Source organism: Notothenia rossii (genome assembly GCF_949606895.1).
Source record: "Notothenia rossii genome assembly, chromosome: 4".
Taxonomy (NCBI): domain Eukaryota; kingdom Metazoa; phylum Chordata; class Actinopteri; order Perciformes; family Nototheniidae; genus Notothenia; species Notothenia rossii.
In genome coordinates, this window is record NC_136902.1 from 14,759,679 (window position 1) to 14,783,884 (window position 24,206).

The 24,206-nt window shown below is 42.0% G+C and overlaps 1 protein-coding gene across 1 annotated transcript in view; it reads left to right on the forward strand.

The window, feature by feature from the left end:
* The first annotated feature begins 7,526 nt into the window (after window positions 1-7,526).
* The window catches only part of LOC307034710 (cadherin-4-like), a 216,484-nt gene continuing 199,804 nt past the window's right edge, over window positions 7,527-24,206 (forward strand). Inside the window, 2 exon segments of the mRNA XM_079673589.1 lie at window positions 7,527-8,124; window positions 9,337-9,448. Of these exon segments, the coding sequence (XP_079529715.1) occupies window positions 8,068-8,124; window positions 9,337-9,448 (169 nt within the window). The 5' untranslated portion in view covers window positions 7,527-8,067.

A 24,206-nucleotide genomic window follows, 5' to 3' on the forward strand; every position in this document is an offset into this window, starting at 1 on the left:
AATCCCTGCTTTTAAAAACATCTGGTTTTAATTCCTGCATTTGTAAGCAAGTGCAAGCAAGTCCGATCTTGGATTGTGAAGATGATGGGGACACAAGTTTGACATTGACTTCATTGGTTTTCCCACAGAAAAGTGAAAGCAATATGATTTATCTTTTATAATAACAATGCATACCGATGCAACCCCTTTCCTGCGGATTCCCTTCATTTAGAGTTTTCAAATTGTGTGTCATTGTCGTCCAGTAATCCATACAGTAGTTAGACCCAGAGATGGAGTACTCGAGTGCCGATTTTCGGGACTCGCGGCTCGACTCGGACTCGTGAATTTTCGCGCACGATGACTCGGACTTGGACTCGGACTCGTACACAGGTAATGATGACCCGGACTCGACTCGGACACACCTTGGGTGACTCGGACTTGGACTCGGACTTGGACTCGGACTCGTACACAGGTAATGATGCCTCGGACTCGACTCGGACACACCTTGGGTGACTCGGACTTGGACTCGGACTCGTATACAGGTAATGATGACTCGACTCGGACACACCTTGGGTGACTCGGACTTGGACTCGGACTTGGACTTGGACTCGGACTTGGACTCGGACTTGGACTCGGACTTGGATTCGACTCCGACTCTCCCTAGGTGACTTGGACTCGGACTCGAAAAGTGGGGACTCGAGTGTGACTTGGACTCGTGAATTGGTGACTTGACTACAACACTGGTTAGACCCAATACTTAATATTATCAAAGTTATTTTAACAACATCTTTTGAATTCTTTCCTTTGCCTTTTTCCTTAAGTATACTAAAAATGGTATGAAGGCTCTTATTAATCTAGCTTGTCGAGAAACCTAGCGAATGGTAAAAAAAAAAAACTCTGGCAAGGATATTTTATAGATGCTTTTGCAGGTCATTAAATGATTATAACTCCCCTAACACAGAGCTGAAAGCATTCGAGATGTCAAGTACAATACCGTATGTGTGTTGCTGTGTGTACTGTCAAGGCTTTCAAGCCCCTGAAGCGCAGAGCCCGGCGCTTTAGAGGGTAGTAGTGTCTGCACGGTGCGGTGCAGCCATATGTTCACATTTTGATTCGGGCCTCAAGAGAGGGTTTGCCAAATAAATGAGAGGTACTTCGCTGTAGGTCTGTTGTCCGACAGAGCTGGATCTGTGCGTGAGAAAGAAAAGAGTGAGTGAGGTCATGTTGAAGTATGTACTGCACTAATGTGGTGGAGAACTTTCCCTGCCAAATACATTATGGTCTACGGTGATAAATCAGAGAGCTAATATGTCATCCCACTCTCTACTCTACCTAGCACAAGCAAGCTTTTCTATATTTCTGTCCAATGCTAGTTCGGCCAGGCCTTTTAGTCTGGGTAATGTTTGAAACTGTTTGAAAATAAGTCAGGGGTCAAGCGATAGTGGACGCCGTTTCAATGTTCCTGTTGGGAATCCTTTCACTGTGTCGCAGGCAGAGAGGATTTAAGTGCATCAGACGACCAGAGGCTCGGTATGAACCCCATAAGTCTGCCTCATTTAGAGGGGAATGGGGACTCGTTCACTGGGAATAGTTTAATAATTTAGTATGGCCTTAAACTAATCTATTTCAAGCACCCAGATGGTATTTATATTGAGCAAATGTTCAGATAATTGAATGGAATAATTTACTCACTACTGTTGCTCAGTGTCAGAGAATCCCACACTGCACCAACCCTGGAAAAGACATAAAGTGAACCACTAAACCAGAACACAGGGAAAGTGTTTCCAGAGAGAAATATGTTGTCTTGAAATCAAAGCAATTGAAATATCATATTGAACGGCACAGAAATCTGGGTGCAATCAGTCTATAGCTGCGGCTGGGTATTTTCTTTTGTTCATTTATTGTACCTAGATTGTATTTGTATGATTTATTACTGTATGTTTATTTTTCACATGTGGATACCTTGGTGTGTGCTATATGCTTATTAACGCAATCTGTTTTATAGGTATGATAGGAGCTCTACGGGCCATCTGTCCAGTGCTCTTCCCTCTTGTGGGCATGACTAAGCAAACACCTGGAGAGTTGGAGCACGGTGAAAACAAGACGGCTGCCCTGACCCTTTGGTAAGTAGATGTTTTCATAAGAGAGAGACAGATAGAGGAGAAGAAACAGAAAAGGTATGAGAAGGTATGAAAAAGGAGAGAGGGAAGGATATAAAGGGAGGAGATATAAAGAGTGCGATGGAGAGGGAGAAAGAGGGATAGAGAAAGAGAGGAATACAAGGGAACGGGCGGCTGCTGGTTTTTAACAGGCGTGTCCCTCCATCTCTGATCAAAGCGTCCTATCAGCCTTGGGGGCATCTCCACTGAGTGCCTCCCATAGCTGCTAAAAATTCCCCCTGCCTAAGAATCATTTTAGCACCTCTTCTCAAATAGCTCTAACATGTGGTGCGTTCACAGGCCTTAGCTCGCACATCATGCCTTCTGCACTTGAAAGCACCAGAAAAATGATTCCAGGGTGCCCACACTGGCAACAATATGTGATAGCGCTTTTGTTTGTGAAAGAGAATGGAAAAAATATTTTTCAGTTGTCGTGTTCTCATAGTCCAGCTCAACTGAAGGTAGAAATGTGATTGACAGCCGCGCATGAAAGCCAATGCTAAACCATTGTAGATAAGACAGTACAATTCATATCAGATTCCTTGTCTCAGCCCATCATTCATGTGGGATAGTAGTCTTTGAGGGGTTTCAAAGGATTTGGGTTAAAACTATAATGTAGCTTAAATGTACCATTCCAAATAAATGGTACCTCACACAATATAAAAAAGTTGAGACTTTAAAGCTCTCTAACATACCATAGGATTTGCAAAACTGAGATGAATGCATTTTAATGGCACACAACCACATTCCCCTGACCCTTTTTAGTCACTTGCCATGTGATTTTGACAGGCTGTGGGAGCCGCTGCTCCACATTGTTCTGCTGACCACTTTGCAGCTGGCTTTGTGATGTCTGAATATCATAAGGCTTCATGCCACTGCTCTGTCACTGGGGATATCCAGCTGCATTTTTGTTCCACTGTGTCTCCATCAATGATGGGAAATCAAACAATACTATTTTGTATTGCTCCAGGCCCACAATTTCCCCGATCCCTGCCCGGGTCATTGTTCCAGAGCTGTCAGCGAGTCTTTGAATCCATCATCAACCTTTCAAGGCCTTGCCTCCTGAGTCAACCATGGGCCGTACCACAGGATGCTGGGGCCAGGACGAGGAAACCCCAGCAGACGCATAATCCAGAAGGAATGGATGGGATCATATCCGCGTCCCATTTAAGAATCGTATTTTCCAAAAATGAGTGAGACAAGAGTAACACATTGAGTGGGTATACTTTTTTCGTTACCCTTTGAACTTTTATTTTCTTAGTTTTCTCATATATAATTTGCAGGGAGATACAGAGAGATAGACAGAGAGAGGAAGACAGACAAGACCGAGAGAGAAAGTCAGACCTAGAGAGATCCTTAATAACTCTAGCGGTTGGGACATGCCTGGCATCCCAATGGCTAATGAAAGCATCATTATCACTGGAGCAAGATGACTGGACCCATAAGAATATGCTTACAGACAGCTTAAAGCAATCCCGCCTGTCCCCCCTACTTTCTTTAACTGCCATTAGACCCACGCTGTCTGGCTATTTCCTGCTCCCTGGGCTTGAGTTTATTTGACTATTTTGAATACAGTAATATGAGATGACACAATGAAGCTCCCTGTACACATTACAGTGGCAAGCCTCAATGGGTGTTTGGCAGATAGAGACTGCTCCGAGGCTCACATTGCTCCCAGCTACTTAAACTTCTGCTGACAGATTCTGAAAACTGCACTCCATGTGTTTGTGTTAAGAAGGTCCTGCTTTCAAAATGGCTACTCAAGAGATTAGTTTTTTGTATAAAGGATCAGTTATTGGGAGGTTATTGGTATTTACAGTATATACTTTAAAATAGGATTCATTCAGACAATAAACCTCGGAGCTAACAATACATTATGTGGTATATCCAAATTATACGTCCTGTCATTATTGTCAATGGTGTCCAGATTTTGTGGCAGGAAATCCGCTCGAAACCCTGCATGATTTACAGGAAAGGATTCGTAGAACATGCCAGGTTTTTTCTCAGTTCTAGTTGAACTGCTATACAAGTGGTCTGGTAAAAAAAAAACGCTAATGATTTTCAGTGTTATAGCCGGGTAATAGTTGTTTGGCTAACGCTCCATTAGCAGCCTTAACAATGAGCAGTGTGTGTCTGAAACTCTGCCAAAGACTTGCTGAAAAATAGCCACTACTTAACATCACTGGCAGGAGTTTGTGAATTTTGCTGCAAGACACCATAGGCAGTGTGTGTAAGCCTATCCTTTATATTTTGCTGCTTTCAAAGACCTATTTAGCAGATAATAGATGTATAGTGTACATCAATATTTGTATATATCTTAGAGCAGTCAGCTACACTCATTTTTTGTATATTTACTTTAGTAATGCTTTTTTTGTGAACACACTAAATACTCACATAATTAGGTAAGCCTATTGGGAAATATGTTAGCTCAATAGAGACTTTTGTATGGCAAACGTGATGCACGGACAGCAGATTTTGTATTATTACAAATTAATAATTGAATTTAAATTAGGTTCCCAGTTTCTTGGACCCTGATAGTGTGTTCTGCTCAGTAGCATGGCACATGTTTTGAATGAATGTGAGATATTGTTAATGATATTAGTCATTTCTGTGCTCTTCTGCTACGTTGAGTCAAAGAGATTCACAGCGTTTTGGTGGACAGGTTCACCATGGGTAGATTTTCTATTCTGCCGCAGATAAAAGCAGAGGTAGTTTGGAATGTGTCCCTCACAGTGAATAAATCTGTCATAAAAGATAAGCAGAGGGACACAACAAAGGACCACAGGCACAAGAGAACAGCTAACTACTGAGGACCTTTTTCCTTTCTTTTTTATGTTTAGTATTTATCCAACATGATGACAATGCTGAGAACACACGGATCTTTTAAAAGTCGATTTAGTTACTCATATTCAAGGTCTAAAAAAAAAAAAGGTGTGGAGACATTATATCTGGGTGCATATATTTTTTGATTTCCTAACCAGTTCACCTTACATTATCTCTGCAGCAGTAAGATTAAATGCACATTAGGGTGAGTTTTTCCCTTTAGTATTTTTCTAAATTCAACTGTAAATCCCCATTTTTAAAGCTTCATATCTTTCTGCGAGGCAATGCTTCTGATGAGATATTGAACAGCAAATGGAGGGAGGCATTGTTTTAAACATTCAGTATAGGGGTGTTCAGTTCATGTGCAGTTCAAGCTTAACACAATATGTGACAAACAGTATTTACTACACTTTCTAAAAGGGAGAAAAGCCATAGATTGTGAAGTGATAACTTGCATATAAGTGACTGCTGAGTTATTAACCTTGTAAACAAGTGCTTGTTTATTCCTATACTGAACAGTTAAAGCCAGCAACTTGTGAGTGCACTTCTGAACTGAAACCCAAAGCCTGTGACTACAACAGTAAGCTAGTGTAGGTCAGGGTGGGTGGATGGTCATGAAGTAAGTCTGACCTCCATAGATGAGATCAACATTTATCTTTCATCTTCATCGAGTAACAAAAGCTGTTTCTCCATTTTCATGGTTAAACCTAATTTTATTGTGCCATGCTATGTGAGAAGCAAGCCTCTCTGTGTTCAGCTCTTAGATCTTGAATCCTGTAACATAATATCTGTGGTTTGGAGTTTAGTTGCAGTCTTTACAGTACTTTAAGAAGTCCGGTTATAAAACTATTTACCAGTGATACGATATTGATTTTGTTCACTCAATACAATAAACTATAATTTCCTGCTATGACAAAAGGTGGAAAATTATTTTAAATATTTACTTAGGGTAAACACGTTTTTGCTGCATCATATTTGAAAACCAGGCCTTACCACATTTTAGTTGCTGAACCTAAAATTGCAAGATTTAATAATTTCATTAAGTTGTAATGCAATTGGGAGTTTTGCAGTATTGTCCAGGATCACATTTCTGAGTAGTGACATTACCACATATTGACCATGTTGACTGAAACACACAAAGCTAAGAGAAGAAAAAATACCTGCCAATAACAGCATTTATCAGGAAAACCACCATATCCATTTTACAGAGCTCATCAGCCAAACAGACGACACGAAGCTCATCCTTGGGACAAAGGGATTGGGATGGGAGAGACCAAATGCCTGCATGTCACAAAGAGAAATTCTGCTGGGCACCCGCCCACTAATGCATTCATTTTGTTTTTGAAAGGATTAGAGCCAATTGGCTTTTAAAGCACATATACTGTATAGACCAATTTGATTGTGGAAAGGTTTTATGTATCGACGAGACACTGTCGAGGCACACAAACCGCTAATGGTAAGAGATTGTTTTGAACTTCATGGAAACAGATGCAAGGTAATACTATAGCATTTTTTCAGTCAGCAGTCATTAAGTTGGAAACGAAAGCTCAGTTCAAAGAAAGCCAAGTTCAGTCTTTGTAGGACATTTGGATTCACATTGTTACCCTTTTGAATTGACTCTTGTTCAACTTGTCTTCTGATGGAAATGTCTCTAAAAGTCAGGGACAGTGTTTTAATTTCTTCAAAAGGCATGCTGAGTATTTGGTGAGTTGAGCCAGTGTGATAGTCACAATCTAACACTATTAATTACACATCTACAAAGAGAATTATGGTGTTGAGCATAACTTCATTACTTGGTTTACATTTTAATAAATAGATCAAATACCACACACAAGGCCTTTCAAACGATACAAAAGCTCACACCAATGCTGACTGAGGGTCAACATCAAGGTCTGTATTCATATAAGCATTTCAATTTCACCCACACATTCCCCTTTGTCAAAAATGATTCCTGGCTTCAGTTGCAGATAATGATTACCCATGAATGCCTATCAAATGATTGGTTTGAGAAATGTGTTTTATCATACAATGCATCTGCAACTGTCAATGGTTCTCTTCTTGTCGCTTACACAAAATGAAAAGAAAGTGTGGTAGACTCAGAATACTAATCCAATACAAATGATCTGTAGCACATAGATAAACGTATAGTATTAAATAATTCCAATTATTCATCACAAATGTTGAACAAGAGATAATTAAAACTATTACAAGTAGGCTATCGATCATGATATATTAATCATTTCATAACTATTGCTAGTCATACATTTGGTGTGTTAGACAATGGTATGTGAAATATGTGGCGTTATCTTAAAGGGCAACCTATCAATGTGATGAGATGCTTTTTCTGTACAGTACGATTATGAAGGAATTTTCAGAAGTTGGAACATAGTGGAGAGGTGGGGCTGTTTTTTTACCTGTACTGATCACCGGCAGGTCACGTGTTAGGCCTCTACTTACTGCACACGTGACATGTGCATCTTCACTTTCGTTAGCTCAGTCTACAAACCTGCACCTGGATCTACACCAGTCAGTTTAAAAGAAAAAGAATAATGTACTATTTTTATGTTGCGCACGTCTGCCCGATTAGTTAACTGTCTAAATCTAATAATGTACATGTCAGATGTTATTGCTTGGAACTTTCACGGCTAGTGGTTAATGACTTTCCCATACTTCGGCAAAGAGACTTCAATCATGGTTTACCGACCTATTTTATTTTCAACCATAAAACTGCGAAGCCCTTTAGGTCTCCCCAGGAGAGGGATTAAAATACCTGGGACCCCGGGAAGGCGTCTGTGGTGCGGTTGTTTGATCCGAAGCTCAGACCGAGTGTTTCTTTAAGTGCGTGTGTGGAGTTCTCCTGCGCCGGGTGAAAGGAGGGGTTGGAGAGTGACGCTGCGCCTTGGTGCTGAGCGGAGCGCTCACCTGCAGATGAGAGAGCCGGGGAAACTCGGGCCAGAGCTGCAGCACACTCACGGAGCGAGGAGGGACCTAACGAAGAGACTGAGCAACAAGGGGAATTTACACAATTACTTTAGAAGATTCGCGAATCGATCCTCTTTCTTTCTGGTTCCTCGTCCAGGCAGCCCTGGCTCGCTCGCTCGCCACGATGAGAACTGACTTCGCTCTGGTCCTGACAGCAGCCCTTCTTTTTGACACATTCGGGGTGAGCTTTCGCTTTTGTCTTATAACCTCTTATTCTGTGTAGAGGAGTTGTGAGAGTGCGGGGCGCATGACGGGTGCAGGGTTTCACAGCCATAACGCACAGGCTTGAATAAAGTCATGGAGTCCAGTGTCAGTCCAGTGTGCTGCAGCGCTGCTCGTTATTTCCCTACAAGTACGCAAATAGGTTACTAATGAATGACGATGTTTCCGAGATAATATAATGAAGAAAGTAAAGAGTGAACGACCCAGCACTGTCTAATCTGAACCTCGCCAGATATTCTCTGGAACGCTGCGTATTCATCACTGCAATATCCTCCACAAGTTAAAACTGCAGCAGCTTTTTATCACTCGGGATGATTGTATCCTTTATCAAACTATTTGAGTCATCACGCTTATTTTTTAGCAGAACCTTCCTTTAAAAGGCTCCCTTGACCAAACAGCATCCGCCTGCAATAAGTTAACCTTTGAAGTTGTAAGGTGCTTTTCAACCGTTTCTCGTCATTTAATCAATACAAGCTGAATTAGGTCGGCGCCGGTGGGCTTCTCCAAACGGTGCACCAAGGAACCCTGCTAAATCTTTCCCTCTGCCACTTTTTGTGTCTAAAGCCATTACTTATGCCATGTAAATTTAGGAAAATGACAGATATATTTTTTCCTGCGGTATTCGTTCCCAAGAGGGGCATCTTTAGTGCATTATGTCTCCTCCACATTCAGGCTCCAGCCAGCCTTGGCACCATGTGTCTTTGTGCGCGCACACATTGACTTTTGTGGAGGCTGCAGTGGGTCAGATCGTTCAATTTAACCAACAGCAAGCTCTGAATGCTTTGTGCAAAGTTTTCACAGGCATGCACTGCTCAGTTTCTCCTCAGTTCTCTGCTCCCCTCTGCTAGTGTAACCCAGGTTCAGGATGAAAACATTCTGATGCATATACCGTGTGTGTGTGTGCGGGTGTTTGCTGTGTATCTCACTTAACCATGACCAAAATACTTAAAATAAAATCCCCATTTAATCATTGCCTGGTTTCCTGTTAGGGAGCAAGTTATCCATAACAGATATTGCCTGAGCGTGTTCCCAGGAGCATATAGTTTATAAACTTGTTGAATATATTTCTGCTAACTGGTGTACAATTTGCTGGCTTTCTCCAAAGCTAAAGGCCAGAAATCAATGGAATCCATGTTTATCGATGTCTTGCTTTCTATTCTCTTCTTTCCAGAGGAATAATGGGGAGCAAGCTTCCAAAGGTCCCTGCCGACCTGGCTTCTCACAAAGCTTCTACTCTGTGCTGATTTCAAGGGATGTACTGCAAGGCCATGGCACACTCAAAGGTAAGACCTTTAATTGGCGTGTCAGTTATATTCAGTTTTGTCAGGAAAATGTACATTGTGAGAGCTCAAAATGAGATCATGGCAGTGAAAGAAAAATATATGTGGTGATGTGTTTTCTTTCAATGCAAGGCCATGTCCTATTCATGTTGTGGAAGTATCATTTGTGTATTTAAAAACACTGATGTAAAACTTTAAAAAGTTGAATTCTGTAAATTGATGCATGTGTGAAGCTTAAAGGCGATTATTGTAAACAAAGTATACTGTGAACAGAAATGGGATGGTCAGGTTAACTCTGCGCCTTTAAGTCGGTATATTGGTCTGCTGTTGTAAGGCTGTGCTTCGATGTTGCATCTTCACACAAAGAATCACATGTTTTCAACATTTGAGGTCAAAATATATGTGGTTGCGTTTGATCACACTTCAAATGCTTTTATTTGACATGCTATCCTTTTTTCTTGTTTTCCTACATTGCTCAACCTTCTTACCATTATTATTATTATCATCCCTATCTTCATCACCATAACCTCATGTACCTTCACACTGCAGTGTCTTACCCAGTTGTGTGTGTTGCTCCAATTACGAAGTGAGCCAACTTAGTTTGGGGGCCCGATAGTGCAGGAAATGGGATCGACATCCTGTGTCTAATCTGGCACTGCTCCTGCCAATGTGGGCTAATTGCAATTCTGTATTGATCCAAATGTTTTTTTCCTCATAGCTCAGCTAAACTGTATTGTTTTGCTGTGGGCACACAATAGCTCTTTTATTGGTCGGCAGTGTTTTCGGCAGCGGCACACTATATATTTCTCATTCTGTTGGGGATACAGCTGTCTAAACCCGACACTGCTCTTGAGTATACATAAGCGTATAGTTTCACACAGTCGGTTAGATTAAGGATATACAATAGGTTTCAATGTATTGCTTTTGGGTTGTTTTTTCTCTTGTTTGTGTATATTTGTGTTTGGAGTGATATGAGGCTGAAGAAGATATCCGCTTGATTTTAGTGATTCATTACTTTCAGTATATTGTAGCCTGCATGGCTGGAGGTGGGATTGGATATGGGACAATGTTGCTGGCAGTGAGCTTGCTCTCTGTGAGGTAGTGATATTTTCAGCCCAGCAGGGGGTGTCAACACAATCACAAGCAATCACAGAATGAGCCATCACTGCTGCACAGGAGCCGTGCATTTCAGAGAGCATTATTTATCCGGTTTGGTCTCAAAGAGATGAAAATGTCTCTGTGTTTCCGTTCAGACATAAACTAATCTTTGGAGGTCCAACAGGGATGCTTTCTGTACAAGGAATTCAATTGGCTACTGACAAAATAGGTTTTAGTGGACAACATTATCCACATAAACACAAAAGTCAGCTTCAAACATTGCTATGTTTTCAGACCAAAAAACATAATTATCTCCCTTCATTAAACATACATGCCTGTAATTCATTTTCAGTATTCCCATTAAATTCATATTCAAAGCATATGCTTTTATTTAACATTTGTCATTTGTTTCCAATGTGATTTAAAAAAGACTCGAACTAGAGTAACATGGGCTCATCTATGCTGTGACACGCTCACAGCTGCAATGTCATCTTCATGCGCGTCTGAGAGCACAGCTGCAGTGGCCACCAGGCACACACAGAGACACACACACAGAGACACACACTCACACACATCGTTTGTGATTTACAGGGCTCAGGCAGTTGATTTATAGTTTGTAAGGGTGTCGCTGGAGGGAGGCAGGAAGCTACTCTGGAAAGGCTTTAATAATAACATTGTTTAACCCAAAACCGTCAGATGGGGGCAGGAGTAATGACACCCACTCACGCACACACTCACCCACTCCGCATTCACACGCACCCACACACATACACACACACACACACACACACACACACACACACACACACACACACACACAAATATATACATTCATTCGTGTTAGCCCCTGGGGGAATAATGGGAAGGACAGAACTAGGACCTTGGTCATGATGGGGAAGATGTGAGGGTCTAGACAGGAGGTCGGCTTGGAGGTGGAGGGTGTTGCATTTCACATTTTGTCATTTTGAATCACACTGTAGTACCAAATTACCATTAATGTGACACACTATGGTAGTTATTGAAAACCCCACAGCAAATATGATGACAAAGCCAAAGCAATGATCAAAACCAAGGATACATCTCAGCCACATTGGAAATTGTATCTAACATGGTAATATGAATTGCAAATTGTATCAAATGGATTTTTGAATTGCAACCTTGTGTTACTAAACTGCTCCTCCCTTTTTCATCATTTCTTCAGCATCCCAATTTGTTACTCATTTCCATTTTCAGCCTTCTCTGGAGTTATTTTCAGCTTTCCACAACTTTGTTTTTGACTAATCTTCTTTTAATCAGCAGTGATGCTCATTTACATCACCTCCTAAAGATTCCCTGTGTTTTTGGCCAACTAGGGATTTTTATCGATAAACAAAGTGTGTCCAATAAACATTTCCAGGAGTAAATTCTACACCCTGCATTGTTCCTGCTGAGTGAATTGATTTGCTCTGTATTCATCTGGAAAACCCCTGCCAGTTGCCAGAGTTAATGGCTGAGACGCACATAAAAACAGGACACTGCTTAGTTTGTGCTGGAAGACTATGAGGTTGTAAACTGGACATTTAATGGTTATTTCAAAATGTTATCTGCACTTCTCACAGAGCAGTTTAGAGGGTCAGATGGTGTTTTTATTTACATTTTAGCAGCAAATAGGTGTCTGCCTCTATATAAACAGCAGAGAAACAGTAGGGGTTTAAGCGATGAGAAAATGATTTAAAGGGCTGATAGGTCTAATTTAGTTCGTGTGTGGGTGGGTGCTTGCGTGTGTCCATACGTACATTATAACTTACCGCCGCATGTACATGTATGACACATTTGGTGCTGAGGACGCCCACTGTCTTTTATGCCTGGCTTTCATTAGAGCTATGACTGCTTCTTTACCACTCAGTCACAGGCACCATTAGAGCCAGAGCTCTGCCAGGCCTGGTTAACGTTACACACTAAATGACTTATACACACACACACACACACACACACACACACACACACACACACACACACACACACACACACACACACACACACACACACACACACACACACACACACACACACACACACACACACCTCACTCAAAAAAAGAAATCTGCTGTCAAATCTGTATAACAAAGTTCTTCAGTAAGGGTCTGTTTTTCGCTGTGTCGAAAAGCACAGTAACGAAAATGTGAACGTTTGATATTCGAATCAACAATGGATGCTGTCACAATGTTTGGAGTGTTTTGTATTCCGCAGACGAGAGAGTAGGAGTTGGGCCCGGGCCAGACTCCCTCAGACAAACAGAGCCAGCTAACGTAACCCCATCCCATGTGTCCCCTCATCCCCTGTGCTGAGTCTCTTCCTGGTAATGAAAGCCAGGGCCGGCGGTTTCAGCTCAGTGGGCCGCTCTGCTGACCTTGGACTTTGTTTGGGTTACTTGTGGTTTTGGGCAGTTCTCACTTTCTCTGTGTGTGTGTGTGTGTGTGTGTGTGTGTGTGTGTGTGTGTGTGTGTGTGTGTGTGTGTGTGTGTGTGTGTGTGTGTGTGTGTGTGTGTGTGTGTGTGTGTGTGTGTGTGTGTGTGTGTGTGTGTGTGTGTGTGTGTGTGTGTGTGTGTGTGTGTGTGTGTGTGTGTGTGTGTGTGTGTGTGTGTGTGTGTGTGTGTGTGTGTGTGTGTGTGTGTGTGTGTGTGTGTGTGTGTGTGTGTGTGTGTGTGTGTGTGTGTGTGTGTGTGTGTGTGTGTGTGTGTGTGTGTGTGTGTGTGTGAGAAAGGGGGGTAAGCGTGTTTGAAAGACATATTGGTAATGTGTTAAGTGCTTCTTTTGGACATACCTGAGCTATGACAATGCTGACGTCTCACAAGGAATGGGAGAATTTCTCTGCAGTCATCGCTTTCTTTTTAGAAACTCCACTGGTGCTTGGCTCCATTTTGAAAATTAGATCCCCTCCTTTAGCTCATCAGCCAGAATGAATGGCTTGAATGTCTGAATTAAGCTGGCCATATCTGTCCTTAACCCTCCTGGCCAGCCGCAGGGTTGCTATTGTACTCATAAATACATCTGCAGATGCACTGTAAGCACTCTCTCGCTCTCTCTCATCCTTACATACACACATATACGCTCTCTCACCCTCTTACAGGCATACCCTTACAGTCTATTACACTGTCTTTATACACTGCCATTCAGTAGAGATTCACATTGCAGCATTTGGCATTTAAATCTATGCCTTGCCTGTCTGACCCACATCCCTTCTCTCTCCCTCCAGTGGCACCTTGTTTCTGTCATATTCAAAGCATGGCAGTTGGCCACTAGAAGGATAAACAGAATCCAAGAGAAATGGCTGAGAGAGCTTTGCATTCTGAATAAAACAAATTGTTCAGAGCTGTGAATTAACTTTTTTTTCTCCATAGGATAATATTTTCTAAAATCTCTTCCAGCGGGCTCCCAGAATGCCCTGGGTGATGAGTCTCCCTTGCCTCGGTCGGTGAAGCTTTCCTATGAGGATTTAGGGGATTTTTTCAAAATCCAATTGCTGGCCTGTTAGTTGACTGTGCGTTTTGGACTGTATTCTGAACACCATTTTGCATTTTAAAGGTGCATCATTTGAAATACAGTATACATATACATTTCTTTGCACATAGCTATTTTCATAAGGAAAAATGACTCAATTTCAAAAATAACCTTACAGGATCCCATGGCTTGGATGTTAATAATATACCAAGAACTATATTAAAAATAAACTTCTCCTCTGCCCAAAATCTGACACACACCCTTTAGTGGTTCAGAGTGGTGATGTGGGACAGACGTCCGCTTCCATGGAGTGGTGATGTGGGACAGACGTCCGCTTCCATGGAGTGACTCATAGGGGCCTGAATAAAAGATGCCATTTCTTTTCACACACTCCACAGGGATGGACAATACATCAATTTTCTCTTTCCCTTCACCCTCAAACTGAATTAGATTGTTTTGAGTTGCTGTTTACCTTTAGCCCCAAATCTCATGATACAGAGCCCGCAGTGTTATCTGGGTCGATAGCAGACAGGCCTCCTCATGGAGATTAGACCTTTATTGGAATACAGCCTCCTTTTGTTCTCTCTGTTCCTGCCTAAATCACTCCCATTGTTTCCTTTCATTATTACTTTAGGATCTCGGTGTCTCACTTTATTCTAATCTTTCACAAAGTCTTATCTCTCTTTTCTTTTGTCGTTCTGTTTCCTTCATGTTTTCTCTGTGCAACCATCTAATCTCCTGTTAAAATGCAAAATAACAACACCAATCCTTTTTCTCTCTCTACCATCTGTTTGAACTATTACATGGTTTATGGCTAATTTTTGTGTGGATATTCAGTCACGGAGACAGACACAGACACATCCGTTTTCCATGGTTATTAATTAGACACATGAGGCAGACATTTGTTGGACGTGTTGTAAAGTGGCGCAGACACAACGGACATACTGAGGTGCTTCTTTATGCTCTTCAGGCCAAAGGCTAATCTGACCTCAGGGAGCTGTTGACAAAAAGCCAGTTGACATATATTTACTTAACATGTAACCTCAGGCCTGATGTATGTGTCCAATAGTTTTAAAGGATGGAGTGTGGATTTTCCTGAGAGGCTCATATAAATGATTTACCCACGTGGTTGAGCATTTCTTTCCCTGTTAAAGTCTAGACATGAGTGGTTTATGAGATCAGCAAGGCGTTACACCTGCAGGAGTCCCTTTTGATTAATATTGTTAGTCCTGGGAAGCCATGCTGTGGAACAGTTATGTGTCTTTGTGTGCCCAGTGTGTGTGTTTTCTGGCTGAATGCGTTGTGTGCAAAGAGGTAGTTGTCCGGAGCTCTGTGCATAGTGGGAATATGGCAGGTTTTTCCAAGCTGGTCATTAGAAAGGCAAGCAGGAGAGAATGAGAACGGAGAGAAAGCAGGTGGAGGCCATTATTTTTTTAATGAGATTTTTGACATCTTCCCGCTTTGTTTTGAGAGTAGGGACAAAGGAGACAGGGAGGGAGGGAAGAAGCGAGTGGATGAACCAATGTTGGAGACTTCCTGTGGATTGTGTTGCTCTGCGGTGTGTGTGTGTGTGTGTGTGTGTGTGTGTGTGTGTGTGTGTGTGTGTGTGTGTGTGTGTGTGTGTGTGTGTGTGTGTGTGTGTGTGTGTGTGTGTGTGTGTGTGTGTGTGTGTGTGTGTGTGTGTGTGTGTGTGTGTGTGTGTGTGTGTGTGTGTGTGTGTGTGTGTGTGTGTGTGTGTGTGTGTGTGTGTGTGTGTGTGTGTGTGTGTGTGTGAACTCTGCATCCTTGTCATCTGCTTGGTACATTAAGAGACCTTCTGCCTTGGCATGATGGGCCTTCTGGGGTCCTACAGGACCAAGGTTATGGCCCTCCTGAAGACATTAAACCCGTTTAAATACTTTGCTTGGACTCCAGCTCTTTAACGCGCAGATGGTCTGCACGGGCTGTGAGATGACAAGGGGACACTTTTTCTTTCTCTCTCTCTTTCTCCCTCTCTCCCCTAAACACACACATACGTGCACAGTTTGTCTGAGATTAGGAGTGTTTTTTATTGGTGGTGTCGGATTAAGACTCCACAGCGGCCGTTGTAAGGTTTCCCTGCTGTCTTTGGTGAAATAGTTTATCAGAAGGAGCACGAGCGAAGCAAGGCGCTCCCACCGCTGTTCCTTTGGCTGGTGGACGGGGATTACAACAGCAGGATGGCGATAAAACTACAAGGCTGTTTTCTCTTTGCACGACAGCCACACTGACCATGTCCTTCAGCTAGGCTGCTGTCAGACGGAGGGCACAATATAGTTAAGTATCAGATAGAAGCTCTCCCCTCCATCAGTCATCAGATCTGGTGCCCCTCCCTGTTTTTATATCACTGTTATTTATATTAAAATGTGCTTTCCTCTTTATGCTAATCTACTAATCATATGTTTGCCTTTTGTCTGCACTGTCCTTTTGCTGTAACACTGCTATTCTCTCTGCTGTGGGATGAGCAAAGGCTTCCTGATTCTGATTATTGCACATACCTGCACAAAGAAACACAGCAACCCATTGTGGGACTATAAAACAAATGGGATCCTGACTTCAGGCCGCCCACTACTCCAGTATAGTTTTGGCCTGCACCCAAACACTGGTGTGCTGTTCCTGCCCACTCACTCCTCCACTGCCTCTGTTTTCCTATGGCAGCATTTTAATTACAGCCTAATTGATTATGTTAGAAAATTAAGCCACTGTGAATGCAACCAATAAAGCAATGATTCACCTTCATCACTTGTTATTTTGTCGGTAGCGCTGCGATGAAGGCAGTTTAAGTGGCAGAGATATCGGTGACATCATTCTGCAGTTAAAGATTATTCTATCTTACTATTTCACCCGGCAAATAAAAAATGCATGAGCTCACTTTGCAAAAAATATTTTACTGCAGTTTCTTATAACAAAACATAATTAAAGAGAAGAGAACTAAAAGGGCATTTGCAGCCATTGTTATGAATGTTCCTCATAATGGTCATATAACAAAGAAATTCAGCGTTCTCACCTCTAACCCAGCCCCCAATTATCTCTCCTCCCTGTTTCCTAGTTTCCCCAAACTGGGAACAGATCATTATTGTTAATTAACGAGACTTCTGTCAATTTCTCACACTTTCGAATCAACCAGCAGAAGTGTATGATCTCTCCGAGAATGTGGGCAGGAACAATCCAAGAGCATTACATCCTCATATGGTATTCCTTTTGCTTTAAGGTCCCTCGTCTTTGTTAAGGGAGGATGAAACGAGGGATGGAAGCCTTCAGAAGACTTGGCTTTCTGGTAATCATTAATTGTGTCCTGAACTCCCTGTGAATGTTCCCTATTACGTTCTTAAGTTCAGGACACAGTCCAATCATCACCTCGGAACAAGGGAGCCATGCGGGAACACAAAGGACGGAGGGAGAAAAGGCTAGAGGAGTTGAGGGTCGACAAACAGAGTGCCAGTAATGCTAATTAATCAGAAGACAATGATGGGTCCCAGGGTGTCTGGGCCAACACTATTCAACAGGCTAAAAGCTAATAAGGACTAACAAAGGCGCTACCAGAGGAGCTTCAGTCTTTGCAAACGGTGTCTGATGATTCATGTCAAGATTGAGATTGCCTTTTTTTTTGTTTGAAAGATTTAATTGAATGCTCCATAGGGGGATCCTTATTTCTCCCAGTCGTTTGGGGTAGCTTCATAGTTAGCAATCCTTTGAGGTCGGGGTTGAATTGTTGCTCAAGGACATTTTTGGTTAGGACTATGTGCGGTTATTGATGTGGAGCTCCAACTAACACTACATATGATCCAACTAAGAGTCTAGCAATTATTTCAAATTACAATTTTAACAATCATAAAATGTCAGACCAAATTACTGCCAATCTTTTGACTGCAAAAACTGATGTCTTTAAAAAAAACAAGAATAAAACACAAAGCAGAAACAAACCTTGATATTTAAGAAGCTTGAACTGCTGAAGACTTGATATTAGACTTAAAGATTGACACATGATCAAAGATTTGATATGTTGTATTGTATATACCTCTGTGTTTGTTGAATTATAATTTGCTGTCATGGCAGCAGAGAAATACGCACTATTCAGATAATCAGAATACAATGTGGTCTGAGCTATGATCTCTGATCTGCAGCTCATTCACAGCGTATACTATTAGATATTGTTGTTAATAATGAAAAAAAAAATAATGCACCATCTGTGAGTGTGTATGTGTTGTGGGCATTAATATATTTACATGTTTTCTTGTAAAGTGTTGTAAGGCATGTTGGTACATTGCCAGAAAAGCAATGCACATGGAAAGTAACTCAAACATATTGAATATGGTATTATATTGTATATTTGACTATTGTTCTCATTATTAGACTGTGTTCACCAACAAGAAGGCAGTAAAGGTCATCTGTAGCAGCTTATTAAAACCCACATTTTCAGTTATTGTCAGGTCTTGTAACACACATACTTATTATTAGCCTAAACCCTTATATTTTAATAAACCTTACAGAGTAGTTAAGTTGCTATAATCTAAGTACTTACTCTTGTTTCAAATTAAAATGGTGCATTGTGCACCTGTCTCTGTTAAGCAAATATTCAATATTCATATGTCGCTTTGGGAATTATTGGCAAACAACCTATCCTCCAGTTTTAGATACAAAAATAAGATATCCTGTTATTTATTTCAATATTAAGGCTCCGTTCTTACTCCATAATACAGTTGGTGACTACTGTGAATAACTAATATTCTAGAGTAACCCTAAGGCTGCAGATTGGCCCTTGACACTGCAGCATTTCTCCGTCTATAAAGCGAAACAGGCACTGTACAGTAATACTATTGGTCAAACTGCATGATTAAATGTAGTCTACAGAGCCAGTCAAGCCTCGGGACCAACACGCTTTTTAAAGCACACTGGCCAGAATTTCCTTTCTTCTCCTTCTCCCTATCTGTCTATTGTCTTTTTCAGCACATCAGAGGAAGAGGCAAAGAGCGAGGGTATTAAAAAAGCACTGCTTTCCTCCTCTGGGCCTGGGAGAATGTAGAGAAGCAGATAAGTTGTCTAGCACTGAATCTGAGAAATGATCAAAAACAAAGTGAATCCTGTGGCCGCCGAGGGAACAAGCTCCTGTGAGGGAGTGGGGGGAAGGAAGGGAAGGGGGAGACAGAGGAGACAGACTAGGGGAGCAGCCACACTCAGAAGTGAAGAGGGTTTGCTCATCTCTAGGGTAGAAAGGGAAGAGAAGCTGCTGACAGATTGGCAAACAGGGCTGTTTTCTCTTCTCCAAGCTAGGACTTAGACAGAAAGACAGGTCCTCTCTGCCCATTGGACGGTTTATGAACTATGTACCAGAGTGTTGGTGGTCTTGCATGATGATTGGCTTATTGTTGGCCTCACTGCACAGCGGAGATAATTAATGTTTTATTTCCCTCCTATGAACTGGGCTTTGGGAGAAGTTAGTCACACACAATTTAATATTGCACATGCATAGAGTTTCACACATGCACACACACATGCACGCACATACATTGTTGACTCTCTCCAGAGGCGTGAGGCAGGGCCCTGGTCTGGGGGGGTGATTATCCTAAGCACAGAAATGAAAGGATTACAAAGCGATGGTGTAATCCAGCTGTCAATCACACCTCATTAGCAAACATAGGTTTCACAGCCAGGGAAATGAAATGAAGGAGGAGAGGGGCATGGGGTGGATCAGGGGAAACACACCAGGGAGAGAGATGGTTGGAGCTGGAAGGAAGGAATGACAAGGATATAAGAGAGTTGGAGGCAGGGGGAACCGAAAAGAGAAGGGGAGGAGGAGGAGTAGGTAACAGCCTCGCTATTCTGCTCAGGGGGCTCTGCGGAGAGTTTTTATTAAGCTTTCATCTGCCTTTCCTTTCCTCCTTCACCTACCTCTGCTTCCCCACCCCGGCAGCACTAACAAAAGCAGATGCACAGAGCGCTAGCCATGTCAGTCACGTCTCAAACCCACAGTTCTGCTTGTAATTCCCAGATTAATTAAGCACAGTGATTTGTTAATTTAATTGTAGGTGTTTGGTCGTTTTTTTTCACCCCCCCCCCCTGCTGCTTTCTTCTGCCGCTTGCTCTCTCTCTCATCCTCTTGGCAGGCTAATTTGCCCTGCAGCTTTGAGGAGAGGAAATGAAAGGTATAGCAGAGGAAGCCTTCAGATGGTTTATTAAGAATTGATTTGCCACGGTGGCAGAGAGACAGAGGGAGACACACGCTGACGTGCCTCCCAGGCAGACACCCCCGGGCTGTAGGCGGGGGAAGAAAGCAACATTGGGAGACTAAGAGAGGGCATGGGAGCAATAGAGATTATTGCGATATTGCCTGTGTCACTGGGTACATTTATAACCCTTTCTGACAAACCAACATCCTCTAACAAAATCTGGATCTACTGAACTCTCAGCAGTGTTGATCTTTAAGCTTGTGGCCCACATGATAACATATTTGAAAGTTTTTTTTTAGGGTGCATTTAAAGACGCAGTCGCGGTGTAATAAACACCAGCACAGACCGTATTGAAACATTTGATTCCTGTTTAAATGCATAAGCTTTAGATGGCGGTGGCATAGCTAATCTGGAAATCTGACAAGCCTTGCACAGCAGCCAGATAATATAACTGTCACATCAGAACCAAAGATCTTTTTTAATGAATTTACATTAGCATAGCCTTCCTGTTCCAAAAGACATGCCGGGCCACCTTCCCCACTGTGTGTTGGCTACAGTGCCGTCACACGCTCTGGACAGAATGGGAGACGAGAGATAGATGGCAGATCAGACGCATTAGAGCTTCAAAGCTATGAAAGAACAGAAACAACAAAATACCCCCCAGCTAGGAGAAATGGCGAAGGCGGCAGTGCATCTTATCTTTGGTGGCACATCTCCCAATGTCCACACAGAAGCCCCCTGCCCCGACATCAGTGCCATGAAAAGCGTTATTGCCTCAGCATTCAGGTTTTACATCCTCGCATGTTTGTTATGTCCGGTGTGTTTGTTGTTTCTATTTCTAATCTTCATGAGTTGATTGGCCACTACTGTGTTCAATTTCCTCTCATCACAGAATCATTTCTCATTTTCCCTTTGCTTCATTTATGCACACATTATTCATGGTTTGGTGAATCAACCAAACCATCAACAATATGACAGTTCCTGTTGTGTTTAAAGAAAATAAGTTTGGTATCGTTTTTGTTTTTTTCTTTCTTTGTTTCTTTACACATCACAGTGTGCCCGTATGCCTGCTTGTGTGAAATCAGAGGTGCCGGTTGGTGAAGACTGAGCTTGTGAAAGTTGGTTTTCTCTTCATGAGGAAATAAATGGAAATAGAAAAGCAGAATAAAGACATTAATTGGGACGGTGATAAAAGACTTGGCGTCCTTATGCTACACACCACAACAACAACATTGTCGGTATCTGTGATGAAAAGGATTTATGGAACAGCAGCTGTGCGTAACAACATCATCCCAGCCATGTGACAGGCAACATGTATGAGCATGAATTATATATAAAGCCAGTCAAAGCGGCTTTATATAGCTTCACACATTCTAATCTTTACTTCTGATCGCCACATTATTAGATATACAATGTAACAATGTCAAGACTATACACCCTCTCAGCTACGGTTAAGGCATTGTTGGCCTTTTCCTTTGAATCTAGACCAATGTTGAGTTGACTGGTTAAGATGTGAGCTTTCAAATGGAAATACTTCAATAGCTCCTTGCTGGCTGACGTTTGCTTTGACTGTAAAGTACTTGTGGTGGACATGCTGCAGTGTAATGGCTCTGTTAAGTTAATAAGCATATGAGTGATTTGGTTTCTACCGAGCAACTGGGTACATTTTGATCCAGAAGCTTAAATAGCTGTGGTCTTCTACCTCAACTGCACTCTCTACCAGAAAAGCCAAAGAGGAGTGCTTCTCTTCTCAGAGGACGCTGTGTAAAAATGCTGAGTCGGATGTGATATCCACTGGACAGAGACAATAGAGACAAACGATACTGCATTGAATGGCACAGCTCTGCTCTATTACAGCTAAGAAGGTAGAATATTCTTCCGGCGCCTTTCATTCTTGTAGAGTATACGTGGAAACATCCATTTGATCCACATTTCCTCTCAAGCAAAAGAGAGGCTGTGGCGCTCTAAATGGAACTGTGCCATAGAGAAAAAGCATTTTTTCTTTGAAGCACACACACATTTGCATACACATGATTGCTGCAGTGTGCATTGCAGGACCACTTTACCATGTACAGATTTACAGAGCTAGCTGTAGCACAAACACAATTCACGAGTTAAATCTGATGTCACATCCAATCCGTCAAACCGAATATTTCCAGCGTTGTTTATCTAATATCAATAGCCCGCTGCAAGTTCCACAAGACATGATCTCGCTTGCGTGTGTGCTGCTTTTGTATGTCAGCATAGAAGTGATTTGTCCTGCAGATGCAGACTAATGAATGAGGCCTCCTGCTCGTGGGCTGATATTAGCCTGGGTAGCAGCTCCTTTGATGTGATTAGCTTCATGCACTCTCTTGACAAATTGGGCTGTCCTTACCCCACCGTTGCAACACTAATCTATGCCAAAAAACAAAGAAACTCCTTTCGCTTAACAGAACATGTAGCTGTGCATGCATGTGTGTGTGTGTGTCTGGTATGTATGTGTGTGTGTGTGTGTGAATGTGTTTATGAGAAATTGATCAAGATGGATATAATTGACTTAATAGTCTAAATGGCTTCTATAGCCACACTAGCATCTCTGTGAGGTTTGAACATAGTTGCAGTGCTGCTGTTTTTGTTCTAAATGCCTAATGTTTACATTACCATGCTTACATGACAAGTTAGCAGGAATAACTAAAGTGCGACCAATGGTCAAAGCCTGGACAGCTAGAAAACACCCGCACACATTATAGAAATCACAGTTTGTGTGATTGTTTGTAGTAATTTTGGTCCACAGTATGCAGGATTAATGGTGTTTTTCTTTCTACATTGCTAAGTATATTGCCGGAAAATAATTTGTTGCAATTTCCAAATGTTTTGCAGCCCTTATTTGTGCTTATTTGTCTGCAAAAGTGTGGACTCAGTGTGAGACAGGATAGCAACAACTGCATGCTGACTTAAGTATGTAACCGGATTACTATTAGCATTGTTGATGGAAGGAGGCGATGAGTAATTGTGCTCAGCCCCCCGTGAGTTTATCTCACATCCTTTTTCACTGCTTATATGTCTAGAGCAGTGCTTCTCAAAGTCTGGTCCGCGGACCACTGGTGGTCCGTGAGCGCCCCCTAGTGGTCCGTGAGTATATTGGTAAAATTTCACACTTGAAATAAATAAATAAATTTAAGTTTTCCGCACTCTCGCGGGAATATCTCCGCAATGGAACGAGGTTAAGTTTCACTTTTGATTGCATGATATAGCCCAGCGCAACACCTTCATCACACATGTTGCCACTTGTTTGTACCATTTTCAGGCGATTTGTAATCTGTTCTAGAAAAACGATGTGTTTTTTGATATTTGTGGAGTTAGATGGTCCGCGAGTGTTTTGGTATAAAAAAGTTTGAGAAACACTGGTCTAGAGGGTTGAAATTCTACCCAGAAACAGACTTAGTCCCCTTTTACCAGCGTGTTCATCAAGTATGACTGTTGCCTTCTGATACTGTGACTGTTTTTAATCCTGTTGCAGCCAAATATTTGGATAACCTTGAATATTTTCTCCTGAAATGGTAACAAGAGTCTGCCCTGTTAAAAATCCAACATCAAGTCTGAAGTGTGTGTGTGTGTGTCTGCTTTTGAATAAGAACATGTACAAGCCTGCTTTCTTTCCTAACCACTGAATGTTTGGACAGAGAACACCAGAGCACTCAGGAAATTCAGAACAGGCTCATAGAAAATCCTTTTTTTTCTTCATCTGTTTGCTGTCAGATTTATCGCGGAAATGAACACATAAAACCCAGCTCCATCAGTCTAGCAGCTTTAGGGAAATGTTCTAAATATTTAACTTAATTTAGATACCAGAGCACAGAGGTAATTGTGTTTGAGGACTTGCTGTGAAACTTTTTCAATAATGGAAGTCCATCAGTTCAGCCTCTTAAGATAGCTGTTTAATGAATTAAACAGGCCCTGGATGTGTGACCTGAGGTGGAAGACAAAGAGGTTGTATATATTACACCTATCTGATG